Consider the following 15,065-nt stretch of genomic DNA (forward strand, 5'->3'; position numbering starts at 1 on the left):
TGCTGTACCTACAAAAGTAGATAATTACTAAGAAATCTGCACTAAGTAATTCTCTCCCTTGCACAAGTCTGTTAACCACCTACAAGGCAGAACTCAGGAGTGAGACTGAATATTCTCCACTCACCTGGTCAAATGCAGCTCTAACGTGAGAAGGTTGACAGCATCCAGCCCATTTGCCTGGCACACCACCCAACACCTTGAACATTCACTTCCACCAATTCACACAATGTCATTTACCATTTACAAGATGCACTGCAGCAGCTCACAAACGATCCTTTGAAAGCTGCTCCCAAACCTACAACCACCAAGAGGAAGGCTACATGAAGCTCCTTTCCAAGCCATTCACCATCCAGACTTAAAACTGTAATGCTGTTCCTTCGCTGATACTGGGTCAAAAGCTTGGAACTCCCTGAATATACTCTGAATATTCTGAATATTGAATATTGCACTCTGAATATACCTATAGCCAACAGACTGCAGCGATTCAAGGTGGTGGTGCACCACCAACTTCAAGGGCTATTTGGAATGAGCAATAAATGCAGGCAAAACTTGCAATACACGCATCCTATAAATTAATCATAGAGGTACATGTTGACAGATCAGCTCTGCAATGTTAAACAATTCAGGATACAAGGAATGCTAAAAATTATTAGGGCAATTTAACTCTAATATTACTACATTATTGCAGGGGAGGTCTACATGAGCTTAGTCAGGAGAGCGAGAAGGCTTATGTCTGCTGGTAAAATAGGTCCTACAGAAAATGAGTTTGCAGTTTCACCCATAGTGGACATGTTGGAAAAATGCTTGCATTCTGACAATTTCACTCAATCAAAAAGGAATAGTGCTGCACAAGGCACATTGTTCGGGCACAATTGAGGGCGTTCTGATGTGTTTCTTAGACAACACGTTTGTAACATGGGCTCAAAATGGAAAATGCTTAATTGCCCAAATGCCACATTCTGGTAAGAGCTCACAGTCAATAACAAACAGTTTCCATAATCAGTCCAGTAACTTGTCAAAAATAGTGTCTCTACACATTTTACTTCAGGAGAGAGAATTGGAAGAACAAGGAACGGCAACATAAACTAAAGGTTACAATTCTAAAGGGAGTGCAGAACAAGGTATATGTGCAGAAATTATTGAAGGTGGAGGAGCACTTTGTTTTTTAAAACACTTTTCACAGGATTCTTGGCTTTAGAAATTGAGGCACAGAATGAAAAGTTATGTTGAATCTTTATAAAACAATGGCTCAGCCTCAACTGGAGTACCATCAGTTTCTAGGCAATGCACTTTAGGAATAATGTGAACACTTACACCTTCAAGAATCATTCAAGGAATGAGGAACTTCAGTTATTTGGAAAGACTAGAACATTTTAAAGGTTTCTTTTTAAAAGGGAAGGTTGAGAGGTGGTTTGATGGATCATCTAATGCATGAAAGTAAATCGAGAGAAGCTGCTCCCATTGGTGGCTTGAGAACTTAGGGACACAGATTTAAGGTGAATTGCAACATAAGAAAAAAACTTCTTTAAAGCAGCAAGAGGCTGAGAAGCAAGGGAAAGTGAATCTTAATTACGCATTCAAAAAAGTAATTGGATAAGCCCTTGATGAATCTGTCGGGCCGAGAAAAGCATAGGAAATAGGACTGGCTAAACTATCCTTGCAGGTAGTTAGCTCAAACTCGAAGGATGAAATACCCTCTTCCTCTGCTGGAACTATTCTATGATTAGCACAATAATACCCAATTCCTTATTGCATTCCCAAGGAAAACAGCAATGGAGTTTATCTAATTTTCTGTGAATTCATATGTACTGGAAGTGTAAACTAGAACTAGATTTGGTCCAAGACTTTACACAACATGTAGAGCCTAATGACGTGCTGGTTTCTCACAAGAGGCTTGCAACCAGCAGTGTGCCGCAAGGATCGGTGATGGTAGGTCCACTGCTTTTTGTCATTTATATAAATTATGTAGATGTGAATATAGGAGATATGGTTAGTAAGTTTGCAGATGACACCAAAATGGGTATGGTGGACAGCGAGGAGGTTTACCTCAGAGTACAAGACCTTGGTCAGATGGGCCAAGGAGTGACAGATCGAGGTTAATCAAGATGAATAAGGTGCTACATTTGGTAGGGCAAACCAGGGCAGGACTTATACAATCAATGGTAAGGTCTTGGAGAGTGTCTTGAAGTGTAAGTTTATAGTTCCTTGAATGTGGAGTCGCACGTAGGCAGGGTAGTGAAAGCATTTGGTATGTTTGCCTTTATTGGTCAGTGCATTGGAGTTGGGAGGTCAGTTGCGGCAGTACAGGACATTGGTTAGGCCGTTTTTGGAATACGGCATTCAATTCTGGTCTCCCTTCTAGAAGAATATTGTTAAACTTGAAAGGGTTCAGAAAAGATTCAAATGGACGTTGCCAGGACTGGAGTTTGAGCTATAGGGAGAGGCTGAATAGGCTAGGACTTCAGTCCCTGGAGCTGAGGCGAAGGGTCTATAAAATCATTAGGGGCATAGATAGGGTGAATAGCCATGGTATTTTCCCCAGGGTAGGGGAAACTAAAAGGCATAGGTTTAAGGTGAGAGGGGAAACATTTAAAAAGGGTTTAAGGGGCAACTTTGCATGCAGAGGGTGCCGCACATATGGAACAAACTGTGCTGTCAAATGGGATTAGATTAATTTAGAACTGGTCAGCATGTACGAGTTGGACTGTAGGGTCGGTTTCCATGCTGTACATCTCCATGACACTAAAAACTGATTACGTAATACGGTCTCTCAAACACCAGCAAAACTTCCCAAATCCCTTAGTCTATATTTATGCAGACCCACAACATGATGAAATGTCCACATTATTCTAAAGAAACATTATCCAACAAACACTTAACATCAACTCATGCTTAGGAGAGAAGGGGTCTGATTTTAAAATGGTGATCACCTTTGGGGGGCACTCATAAGGGAGCTGTAGACTCAGGGATGTACAGGCACTGTCATGAATGGTGAAGTGACCACCGACAGACAAAAAGCCAGAATTTCAAGGCTGAATCTGACCAAATAAGAGGGACCAAGATGGGACTTACAAATTAGAAAAATAATTTCAAAACAAGAGTATTGCCAGGTCAGAAGCCAATGCAAGTCAGGTAGAACAAGATGAACAGAACAGAATCACAATTCATCGTCATGTGTATTTTTATTTTTAAAAGTGATTTTTGTAGTTGGTATTCTATAGCACCTACATTAGTGACAGATGTCAAAAACATGAAGGAAAAAAGTAAAGGTTTACCACAGTTCAATGAATAACTCCTGGGTTCGGAGTAGACTGGAAAACCCATCCAAAACTGCCACATTGAGATGAGACCTTCACATCTTGCCGTTGGAATAACCAGAAGCCTCCTCTAAAGCAAGGACAAGACCTCCATGCTGGGACTGGACCTCCATGCCAGGCTGCTGGAATACCAGAAGCTGCCAAAAGCCTCCACCCCAGAACAAGAATCCACTCCAGGCCAAGATTGCTCCTGCTGGACAAGACAGCCACACAAGGAGATCGCCCCACCAGGCCTAGACTGCCAGTCAGGGCCATTGGAAGCTATCTTGTTACTGGACCTGGGCCAGAATACACCTTCTGGCGAAGTAATTAAAAGAAGATATTGCCATACTAAATGGAAACGTTAAAAAAGCAAAGGAGAAAAGTAGTACAGCAGATAATCTCTGGGCTCCTCGGCTGAGGAGCCTGCTCTTGCGCTGCTACTCCACCAACCATTGTATGAAAACAACTTTAAGAATCACTAACATTAACGTGTGCTTCAAAAGACAGACCTCAGTTATGCTGTAACTAAGGTAGAGACAAGGTAAAAAACAAGGACTGCAAATGCTGGAAACCAGAGTCTAGATTAGAGTGGTACTGGAAAAGCACAGCATCCGAGCCTGACCTGCTGTGCTTTTCCAACCCCATTCTTATCTAGAGTGAGGAAGAGACAGACAGGCTACTAAACAGTTGGATGAATAGATGGCAAATTAGGATATGTGCAGAGCTTCGTATGAGCAACCTTGTAGAAGATTTAAAGTTGAAGGCTAATCAGGAGAGAACTGAAGTAGCCAAGTCTGAAGTTAAACAGAGACTTCACAAGTTAATGACCTAAGAGAGAAACAAAATAGGGCTACGACACATGCAAGGACTTTGCTATTTGACTTAGATTTCCACAAAGCAGTGACTGTTTAGGTTTTAACAATTACTTTAAGCTGTAAACCTTGTCCAGCACTTGTATCTGTAGTCTGAGGATGAGTAAGAACTCTTAGCATTTGACATATGTAGTCACCATAGAATTATTTGCCCCCTTTAACTTCAGGTCAGCTGTACTTTCAAAGTCAGCAAACTGAGGGGCAATGAGAGGTCTGGTAACAGGCACTTGCACAAGGAAGAGTTTCAAAATGCTCGAAGCATGCACTTTCAGAACAAACTGCAGGAGAACACAAAGCTGCTCAATGTCAAAACTGAAAACAAACTTTACTGTTTCAGACAGTGACTGGTGAGAAGGGCCTTGATGCAAGCTCAGGTGCTCAGACCCAGTATTCTTGCAGGACTAACAATTACACACTGGCACCGAACGCAATTTGCTTTCAAATCAAGCCTATGTAAATCTTATCCTTGAGCCATACAAGAGCTCACAACTCACAGATCAGTATCCATAGACACTTACAAGAAAGGGATATTTGATTCAACATCCGTGCTGTTTTGTTGACGATATTATCTTTCAAACTAGATGTAGAAGCCACAAGGATATGCAACATCATTTTGTGCTACTTTAAAAAAAAAGGAGTTATCCCTTGCCGATATTTACCCTTCAAAGTCACAAAAACAGATCAAGTAATTACAATGCAGTTTGTGGGAACTTTCTAAATGTAAATTGGCTGCTGCATTTCCTATAATGCAACAATGATTACTATTCGAACGTACTCCATAAAATATACATTAAATTGCTTCAAAATATTTAGATTTCAAAGATTTTAAGTTTTGTTTGAGCTACTTACATTACATCTCAACTAGGATATTGGGTAATGAGGAGAATGAGGTGGGGTAATGGAAGTGGTGATATTCTCTAGTACAAGATGCATAATCAGTTTGCTGCTGTAACAACCAATCGCTTAAACAAATGGATAGTAGCTAATGGCAAGGAGAATCCAGGAATCCAACCCAATTCTGTTCTTACCCAATATACATATGTATAGTTCATCTTATTAATTCAAATCAATATGATGTGAAACCAGATTAAATGCAATGATATGATCATTTTTAATTCAAGCGAAATAAAATGTGGAATGCAGAACATTTCCAGCAGCAGGAACTAGGCTGGACTAATCCTGGCTATGCTTTTCAATGAAAAGCAACTGCCACCTACCTTCCTCTGGGAAGTAAGCAAAGGTAGGGGCTAACAGTAGTACCTAGTTACTCCTGCCAATGAGTAAGTATGGACATTGAGCAAGCCACCCCCATAACTGAATACAAACTTGTTTCCTACATTAAGTGACACTTAGGAGAGGCATTCTCCACAACCTGAGCTCAGTGCCTTGGAGAAAGAAAATCTGGGGAATAACGAAATTCATTCCCTTTGATAAAGGAAACCAAAATGCCCATAAGGGACAGAACCACATGTTCATGTTCATTCTTTTACTTTCACCCTCGTTCAAACAGTCTCTCTTCAGATGTCACCCATGCCACTCACCTCAAGCATGCAGAATCATTTTTGCTGCATAGTCCATATGACACAGAAAAATCAAATGCCACCTTAAGAAATTCCCTGTATCGTGAATAGTACTGAAGACTTACGCTCCAGAACTTGCCAAATCCTAAGCCATACCGAAATAGTTACAACATTGGCATCTACTCAACAATATGGATAATTTCCCAAGTATGCCCAGTGACTTCAAACGCAGAGGGCTTTCATAGCACAGCGATAACATCCCTACCTCTGAGCCAGAAGACCTAGGTTTAAGTCCCACCTGTTCTGCAGATGTGTCATAACATTCCTGAACAAGTTGATGACATACCTCTTTACTTTCATTGGTAAAGTTGAAAACTGCACAAAATTCAACCCAGCCAATTATTGATTCATCAGTCTACTCTTGATCATCAGCAAAGTGATGGAAGGTATCATTCAACAGTGCTACATCATAAGCAGCATTTAGTGAATTTGGGTTCCACCAGAGCCACTGAGCTCCTGTCCTCAAGACAGCCTTGGCACAAAGGAGTTAAATTCCAGAGGAAAGGGGAGAGTGACTGCCCTTGACATCAAGGATGCAAGTATCTACTCTGACATCAAGCAGTGCAGAGGAGCCTGGATTATCCAAATAAGATCTCAAGGTTCTGTAAAAACGTTACAAAGGGGTAAGTGTATTTGATTTACCTGTACTGAAGAACATGTGAAAACACTGGCAAAAACAAAGTTACACAAGCACTTCAAGCATCAGCAACTGGAATTTTTAAGGCTTAGTTATACAGCCCTTTACAAAAGTAAGTGTTTTACAGTATTCATGTCACTTTACCAGGCCTTTCATGAAGAAATGGCTGCGAAAGTAAACACATGCACAAGGTGGTGCTTCTATCTTTCTATCGTGACACCGAGTTCCCGGAAACTGACAAATGTTCTTGTGATCGTAGAAGCTATTTGGAACCTTGTTTAATGCTGGGATTTCATATACAGTATTTATGTGATGGTAAGGGTTTAGTCCTTCTCAGTTTAACTTGTAATTTGCAGAATACAACGATTAGTTTTTTTTTTAAAAAACAGCAAACTTATTAAAATTATAGATTTTCGCAAATCTTCAGGTAGAGCAGAGCATTAGATCAGTATGGCTTCCCTTGTTTAATGTAAAATTGATTATCCTAATAATCAATTATCTGAACGAAACAGTGCCAGCCCATTTCATTCAGATAGTCAAGGTTGCTCTGTACTAGCAAAACCGGAATCAATGGGCATCGCGGTGAAATCCTCCTAAGGTTGGAGTCATCCCTGACAAAAGCAAGACAACTAGAGTTGTCAAGTCAGTCATCTTAGCTCTATGACATCTCTGGTGTACTTCAGGGTAGTATCCTTTACCCAACTTCTTTAGCCACTTCAATGATTTTCCCTCCATAAAGGTCAGATGTACCCGCTGATGACTCCACAAAGCCCAGTACCATTCGCTCTTCCTCGGGTAATGAAGCAGCTCATATCCAACCGCAGCAAGATTGCTCATTATCCTGATTTGAGTTGACAAGTTGCAAGTTAAATTCACATCATGAGAGCCAGGTTCTGACTATCTCAAACAAGAGTATAACTATCACCCCTTGACATTAAATGGCATTACCATTGTTGAATCACCCACTATCAAAATTCTGGAGCTAATATTGACCAGAACGTGAACTACACTAGTCAAATAATTACTGTGGCTGCAAGAGCCAAGTAGGGCCCCCAAGTGTAAATTTCAGTTCACCCTATGGTGTGAATTTGGGATTGGAGTGCAAAATCTTAACAAGAAAAACAAAATTAATGTGCTCATTTTTCCCCATCTTCATCTAGGACTGAAATGATATCAGAAGTGAAATATCACCATTTAAAATGTCAAATATTTTATTCCCATGGGTTTTGTTATGCCCTTGACATGGAGGTCTATAACTTGTAAACATTAATATCAACACTTCTATGACACTGCATAAAGTTTTATTGTCAACATTAAATGATCCTGACATAACACTGTCCACTAATCAGGCATCATCACCAAGAGGAACACTTTCTGAACATTTAATGTCAGTGAAAGCTGTAAGTACAATGGACCATCCAGGACTGTACTCCATGGGGCAGAGCTCATAGGCTGCACAGAATATGGAACTGCGATTAATACACATCAAATCCAGTTCACTTTGATATCCATCTTCCCGAAAGCTCAACATAACAAGTAAGCACTGCAATAACAAACACCAATAGGAAAAGGTTAACTTAAGCAGGAATAGAAATTAAACTGAGATAAACAGGATAAATTGTGACCCATTGGCAGGGACTAAATTAATCAATCTATAAAATGATAAAGCCTAAGTACCCATTCAAAGCAAGGTCTGGCAAATACCACTGATTTAAACATTAGAGTAGGCAAGTTCCACACGACACAAGCTGTGCTCTCTCAAGACAGACCAGTTGCACAAATCTTCTTGACTTAACTGAAGGTCAAAATCCTGGCCCCAAGTTTTCAATGCAAAATTATCCTGTGTGAAGTGAGACATTGCAAATCTAAAGCTTAAATTTGCCCAAGTCATTCATTTTAAAATGCTCAGAGGTATTACAGACTTCAAAACAGCTCACTCACTTTGACAGGACACTTCCAAGCCTCCTGTCTGATATTGGCACACAACAATATAGTTAAATGCACGAAGCTTTCCTAATTTCAACCCGAGCAAAGATAGGCTGGAAAAACACTCAGAGGTTTAAGAAGCCTGGACAGCAGTAAATAGCAAGATTCAAATCACAGGAACTTTTGGATGAAACCTCAGACATGGTTCTTAAATGATAATGGCATGATGGCACAGTAATGAAATTCACTGCTTAATTCCTCCATCACTCAAAAATAAACACTAAATCTACTATGCCATGCTAAAAATTACCAAACTGTTATAAAAAGACAACATGGTGACAGACTTGTTCAGCGAAAGGTAAATACAATCCATTCTCAATCTGGCCAACACCAAAGTAACCAAGAAAGGTACTCAGCAACACAGAAATGACGACAGGTTACAGGTCATTCAGAACCCAGCATATGCCAGTGTCCATCTCATTCACAAGCAGTTCCTGACTACTACCTGCTCATCTTGTTCCATGTCTATTAATTTCCTTTTCTTGAAGTCACATTCCAACAGAGTTTTCAAAGCTGACATGGTCTCTGCTGCAATCACCAACTACATTCACATCACAGTCTTGCTATGCTCATGATAAAGAATTGTTCGAACAACATGTTCTTAACCTTTCCTATACAATATCCTGAACTCTTCAGCCACTAGGAACAGTATATCCATGTACTCCAACCTGGTCATAAAACTTTAAACACCTTCACTGTAACATCAAAATAAAACAAAACTACAGAACCATTCTGAAGAGTCACCAGAATCAAAAACGTTAATTCTTTCTTCCCACAGATGCTGCTAGATGTGCCGAGTTTCTCCAGCAATTTCTGTTTTTGAATAACATCCTTTCTTCTAAAAAAGCACCAATTTTTAAAATCTTTCATCACATTTGTATTTCTTCACATCAGTCAGCACCCTGGTGAATTATCCTCCATTTTCTTAACTTTCCCTCATACTCTCAATTGCCTTACTGACCAAAAACTATCTTAGCCCTGAATATACTTAACCCAGTCTCTACAGCCCACAGTTAAAGAATTTCACAAATACACTACCTTGTGGAAGAAATTCCTCATCATCTGTCCTAAATGGTTAACCCCATTACTCCAAGATTATGCCCTCTGGTCTTAGATTCTCCCATATGAAGAAACCTTTTTGCATCTAACCCGTTAAGTCCCCAAAGACTCTGTCAATAAAGTCACCCCTCACGGTTCAGAACTCCAATGATTTCAAATTCAACCCCTCCTCAAATGAATCCCTCCATACCAATTGAGCTACCTTCGGACTATCTCCAATGTCAAGATATATTTTCTTAGATAAGGGGCCCAAAACTGTTCACAACGTTCCAGTCATAGTTTAACTAGCCCTGTATAGCATTAGAAAGACTTGACTTTTTTGCAATACCATTCACTTTGAAATAAAGGCCAACAATCCATTTGCTTTCCCAATAAGCATCTCAACATTCACAATCCACACCGGTTGCCATAAAACCATGTCATTGGTTTATTTAGTGATCTTACTGCCTTGTGAACAAAAACACACAAATTCATCTGTACTTCCACAAAAGCCAGCTTTCCTTGTGCAGGCTACATTCGAACAAAAATGCTCAGTGATATTTCCCCTGCAGCCAGTAAGGTCTGCAAATTTGAATGAGATGCCCTCCAAACCCAGGTAACTGATTGATGAACTCTGTGGAACACTGTTCCAAATTTTAATTTTTGAGAAGTTGTCTTTAACTCCAATTGTCTCATCACTAACCTCTTTTTGTACAGTTTTCTACAAATATTCCCCAGGCCCACCCTCAAGACTGACCCTGCCCTGAGAATAATAAAGCAATCCACGTTAGTACTATTCTCAAGTATCCCATGCAAACAGGAACCCAGAAAATGCTAGGTTCCTTCCAAGTTCCATACTGATCAACAGGAGGGAAAATTCAATTCCAATTTGAACTATAATGATCCCAAACAATATTCGTTTTAAAATACCAATTTCCTATTGTAAATTGCAATATTTATACATTTTTTGCACCTCAATAGAATTTCAAATTGCTGCTCATTCCCCAATGGAAGTAGCCTTCCTCTTTAAAAGATGGCTGACAAAAGTCACCCTCAGCTACCATACAGAGTCAAAACGCTTCACAACTTTCCGACGGTTTGCAGTAGCCCAACATATCAGTAATTCAAGATATTCAAGCATTGGTTCAGCTCCTGATGTCTGACTAGTATCCCAATTTATTTTTCATTGACAGAGCAGGCCTAGTACCTTCAGACATCCCAGTTTGGTCAACGTCCTGTCGGGTTTAAGACACCAGGTCTATCCAGAAACTTTGATGCATTTCTGACAATGTCCAGGCCTGGCTGAAAGTGTACACTGAGTGTATCTATACATGACATTTCAAATCGTGCAACTGAAAGGTTGACTTGTGTTTTTCAACCTCAGCACTCAACATTTTACAAACTAATACGTAGCCAAACCAATACTGCTCCTGCATTATTTTGTTTTTATTTAACTTTTTTTTTTCCTAATCAACCTGTTCAGAGATTTTATATACACATAGAACATTACAGCGCAGTACAGACCCCTCGGCCCTCGATGTTGCGCCGCCTTCTCATACTAATCTGAAGCCCATCCCACCTACACTATTCCATGTACAGCGTGTTCAGGTGGGAGTTAAACCTAGGCCTCCCAGTCCAGTGGTAGGGACATTATCACTGCACCACAATAGCCCCTCCTGTTTCTGCAAATTAGAAAGAGCAACAATTTGTGCATGAAACCACATACATAGAGAGATATAATAAACAATACCTCCAAGACTTAACAAATTAAACAAGCAGCTCCCTCCCCTATCAGCAACAGGCAACGAATGCTGATCCAGGATTCCAGCGACTGGGAACACATTAGAACAATTAGACTTACATGATATTTTCAGATCAGAATATATTTTGCAGAAAAGTCAACAGCATCATTAAAAGCAAGAGTTTAAAGCAAAGTTTTAAATTTACAGCAACCACTTTAATATTAAAACAGATTCTCAAGATAGAATTTGTCAGCTGGAATGAGCGATTATTGCTATGATTTACCTTTCCCAAGAGCAGTTTCAATAGGCAGAGCATTAACTTTAACATTCCCTTCTTTATAACACACAGCACTTGAAGGAATAGGTAACCAAGGGCGCTTTTACACAAATCACCCGAACTTAGGCTGACCTGAACTATCAGGTAAAGGATTTGAAATGGTATGGAAGCAAATATGTTGAATTTGCCTTTCTATTCTGTGGACCACATTTTATGAAATTACAGCCCAAGGTCAGTGCTTAGAATGTAGAACCCCCATAAGCTCCCTGTCATCACACAATGGGGCTGTGCATGCTGACACAGCCGATATTGTTTGTGGTGCTGTCCCTGAGCAATCAGCTGCTCAGTATTTCAAGGTCAGGAGCTGTTTCCACAGCATCTCTTGCCCTCTCCAAGCTAAGTCTGTGAAACAATGGCCATTACCTGTGTTTATTTTTCCCCCTCCCTTGCACACACTAGTGTAATGTGAACCATATTCAAGTTTATGAGCTAATCAGGTTGTTTTGCCATTACATCAGAGGCAATTATAAATGGCCAGAAGCAGCAGCTGAGGAGCCAATCAGATTACAGATAGCATGTCACCCTAAGACCAACTGTCTCCTGGCTTTGACAGAAGGATTTTACCTCCATAATTCAAATCCCAAACCCGTGCAATCTGCACTTACTCAAATCACCAGCCTGTGCATTAGTACCAGCTAGTACTGGCAAAGTGAACCAACTCAAGGTTGCATGCACACAAGGCGGTGGAGACGAGAAAAACAACATGGGGTGGGGGGAAACAGAGAAACAAACAAGGAGGTGGGAACGGCAGCGGAGGTCCATCAGTAAACACAGCATTAAAACAAGCAGACAAGAGCAGCAGACAGTGGTTGAGCACATAAATAAGGGGAGAGAAATTCACTGGGATCAAAATCCTAAAACAAAGAGAGCAGCCAGTCCCTCAGTTACAGATCATGCAGCAAAACCCCGGTGCACACATAACCTGTTTTGTTTCACTAAACTCACCCAATCCTTTATAGACTTTTTTTTGTACAGGAGGGTCACTTTTTGAAGTGAAAAGCCTACAATGCTTGGCCGTTGGGAGGGGTGGGGGTGGTAGCAGGAGGATGAAAGGGAGAAAAGGAGGACAAAACTGGGTAGGGAGAGCAGAGCTGTGCGTGGGGCGGGGATAAGAGAATGTAAGGAGTGGAAAGAACTGGGGAAGAGGGAAACGAGGGTGAGGGGAAAAAAACGGAGGAGGGAATGGGGAAAACAAGAGGAGGGGGAAAACAGATGTGAAGTGGAAAGGAAAGGGACAGGCTGGGGTGGAGAGGAGGAGGGGAACAGGGAGGGGTCAAAGTGGGAGAAATAAGGAGGGAGAAAGAATTGGAGGAAAATGGAGGGAGACTAAAAAAGTGGGGAAAATAATGGGAAGGAGAGAGAAGATCTGTTCCAGCTCGGGTTCGGGCCTCACTTTACATAATTTATACCGAGAGCTGCTGCTCCACTCGCACAAAGCCGGCCATTTTAGAGCGGATTCTTTGTATTGAGAGAGAAGCACAAGCACGGCCCAATCCACCTCCCTCCCCCAACCACAGACACACAGTACCAACCATTAACTAACACTGCCATTACCACGCTTCGCTCCTGGTTACACTAGTTAACCACTAGTTAGCATTTTTACCTGAGTCCTAGGCAAGGGCTGCCCGCTACTCCCGGGGCTGATGGGCGGATGGTGGCTCCTTTGTTGCGCTGCTGCCCAGCCCGAGCTGGGATACTGGCTTCCCAGCTCGCCTCCCTTGGCCAGCTCCTGGCTGCTATTGTAGTCCTGGTGGGCCTGGTTATAGTTAGTAAAAGCCCGGGCCCCGCTCGGGGAGGTGAGCAGCTGGTTGAGGGTCGGGGTACTGGAGGCCGTCTGCGGTTGTTGATGCTGTTGGAGGCCGGGGCCCTGCTGTTGCTGCACACCGAAGCGCTGGAAAGAAGCGACCATACCCGAGGCCAAGGCTTTAGGCCCAGCAGCCCCGGCCCGCGGCGAGTTGAGGCCGTAGCTCTGGTTCATGTAGCCGCTGCGGGCCGCCGGATAAGCCGTGGTGTAGTTGTTGTAGTGGCCGGAGAAGGCCTCGTGAGAGTTGGGTTGGAAGGAGTCGAGGCCGCCGGGTTGTAGCGCTGCCCCCATGCCGGGGCTTTGTTGTCCGCCATGTTGGTGGAACGGGCCCCGGTAATGGTTGTAACCGTAGCCGGTAGGCGGCACGGCGCCTGGGCCAGGACTGGGCCCCGGGTTTGCGTTGCCCAGGGGCACGGCGCCACCGCTGTTGCTGGAATGGTCGAATCTCTGGTCGCCGCTCAGGAGAGCCAGGCTGGTGGCGGTGGCCCGTCCGGACTCTGGCTCCCCGGAACCCGCTCCGCCGTTACTCTGCTCCGAGGAGGAGGCCCCGTCCTGCTCGACGTGTGGCGGGTGGCCGCTGTCCTCGTCGCTGTGCTCACCCGGCACGGGGGCCGCGCTCAGCCGGTGGTTGCTGAAAGTCTCCCTAGCGGCGGCGCCGGGTTCCGAGCCGTTGCCCGGCAGGTGATGCTCCTGCTCGGCGGTGGGGCCGGGCCCAGTCCCCGGCTTCAGCGCCGCCAGCTCGCCGGCCTTGGCCTGGCTCATTTCGGTGTCTCTGAGGGCGCTGACCGGAGCGGCCATTGCTGCCCGCCGCCCCGCGCGATCCCCCACCCCCACCCCCGGGCCTCGCCTCTCGCTCGCTTTCGGTGGGTCGCTCCCTCCCGGTGCTCAGCTCGGTTCGGTTCGGCTCGGCCTGGCGGCCCCCGATACCCGCTCCCACTTTCGGCCGCTCGGCTCGGCTCGCTCTCTCGCTGCCCCCGCCCGGCCGCTCGGCTCGCTGACTCTCGGCTCCCGGACTTGCTCTGGGCGGTGGCGCTCAGACGGCCGCACTGCCGGTGCCGTTGTCGGTGGCGCTGCCGCTCCGCATGGCTGGGTGTGGGTGAGCACGGCAGCCCGAGCCCGTCTAACGGAGCCTCGGGCCCAGCGCAACACGCGGTCTGACAGAACTACTAGCCATGTTGTGTGGGGGGCGGCGGCAAAACCCGGAGCGGAGCGGGAGGGGGGGGGGGGCAGTGGGGGAGGGGAACGGAGCCCGGCCTGGGGGAGGGGCCACAGATGGGGGAGGGGAAGGGAAGGGAGGGGTGGGAGAATCGTCCGTCAATCAGAATAGGGGAGTGTTTCTGTTCCCCAACACCTGCCAATGAGAACGCAACAGTACACTCCCCTGACACAGACCCTAACTCAGGGTACACTCCTCTCACACAGAGACCCCAACTCAGGGTACACTCCCCTGACACAGACCCTAACTCAGGGTACACTCGCCCCTGACAGTGACCCCAACTCAGGGTACACTCCTCTCACACAGAGACCCCAACTCAGGGTACACTCCCCTGACACAGACCCTAACTCAGGGTACACTCGCCCCTGACAGTGACCCCAACTCAGGGTACACTCCTCTCACACAGAGACCCCAACTCAGGGTACACTCCCCTGACACAGACCCTAACTCAGGGTACACTCGCCCCTGACAGTGACCCCAACTCAGGGTACACTCCTCTCACACAGAGACCCCAACTCAGGGTACACTCCCCTGACACAGACCCTAACTCAGGG

General features: G+C 44.2%; 1 protein-coding gene across 2 annotated transcripts in view; it reads right to left on the reverse strand.

The window, feature by feature from the left end:
* The window catches only part of LOC132830149 (AT-rich interactive domain-containing protein 1A-like), a 125,349-nt gene extending 110,875 nt beyond the window's left edge, over positions 1-14,474 (reverse strand). For both annotated transcript variants that reach the window (XM_060847666.1, XM_060847665.1), the window contains exon 1: positions 13,095-14,474. In XM_060847666.1, coding sequence (XP_060703649.1) covers positions 13,095-14,093 — 999 coding nt within the window. In that variant the 5' untranslated portion in view covers positions 14,094-14,474. The remainder of the gene's footprint in view (positions 1-13,094) is intronic.
* Between the last annotated feature and the right edge of the window lie 591 nt (positions 14,475-15,065).

Source organism: Hemiscyllium ocellatum, chromosome 30, assembly GCF_020745735.1.
Source record: "Hemiscyllium ocellatum isolate sHemOce1 chromosome 30, sHemOce1.pat.X.cur, whole genome shotgun sequence".
Classification (NCBI taxonomy): domain Eukaryota; kingdom Metazoa; phylum Chordata; class Chondrichthyes; order Orectolobiformes; family Hemiscylliidae; genus Hemiscyllium; species Hemiscyllium ocellatum.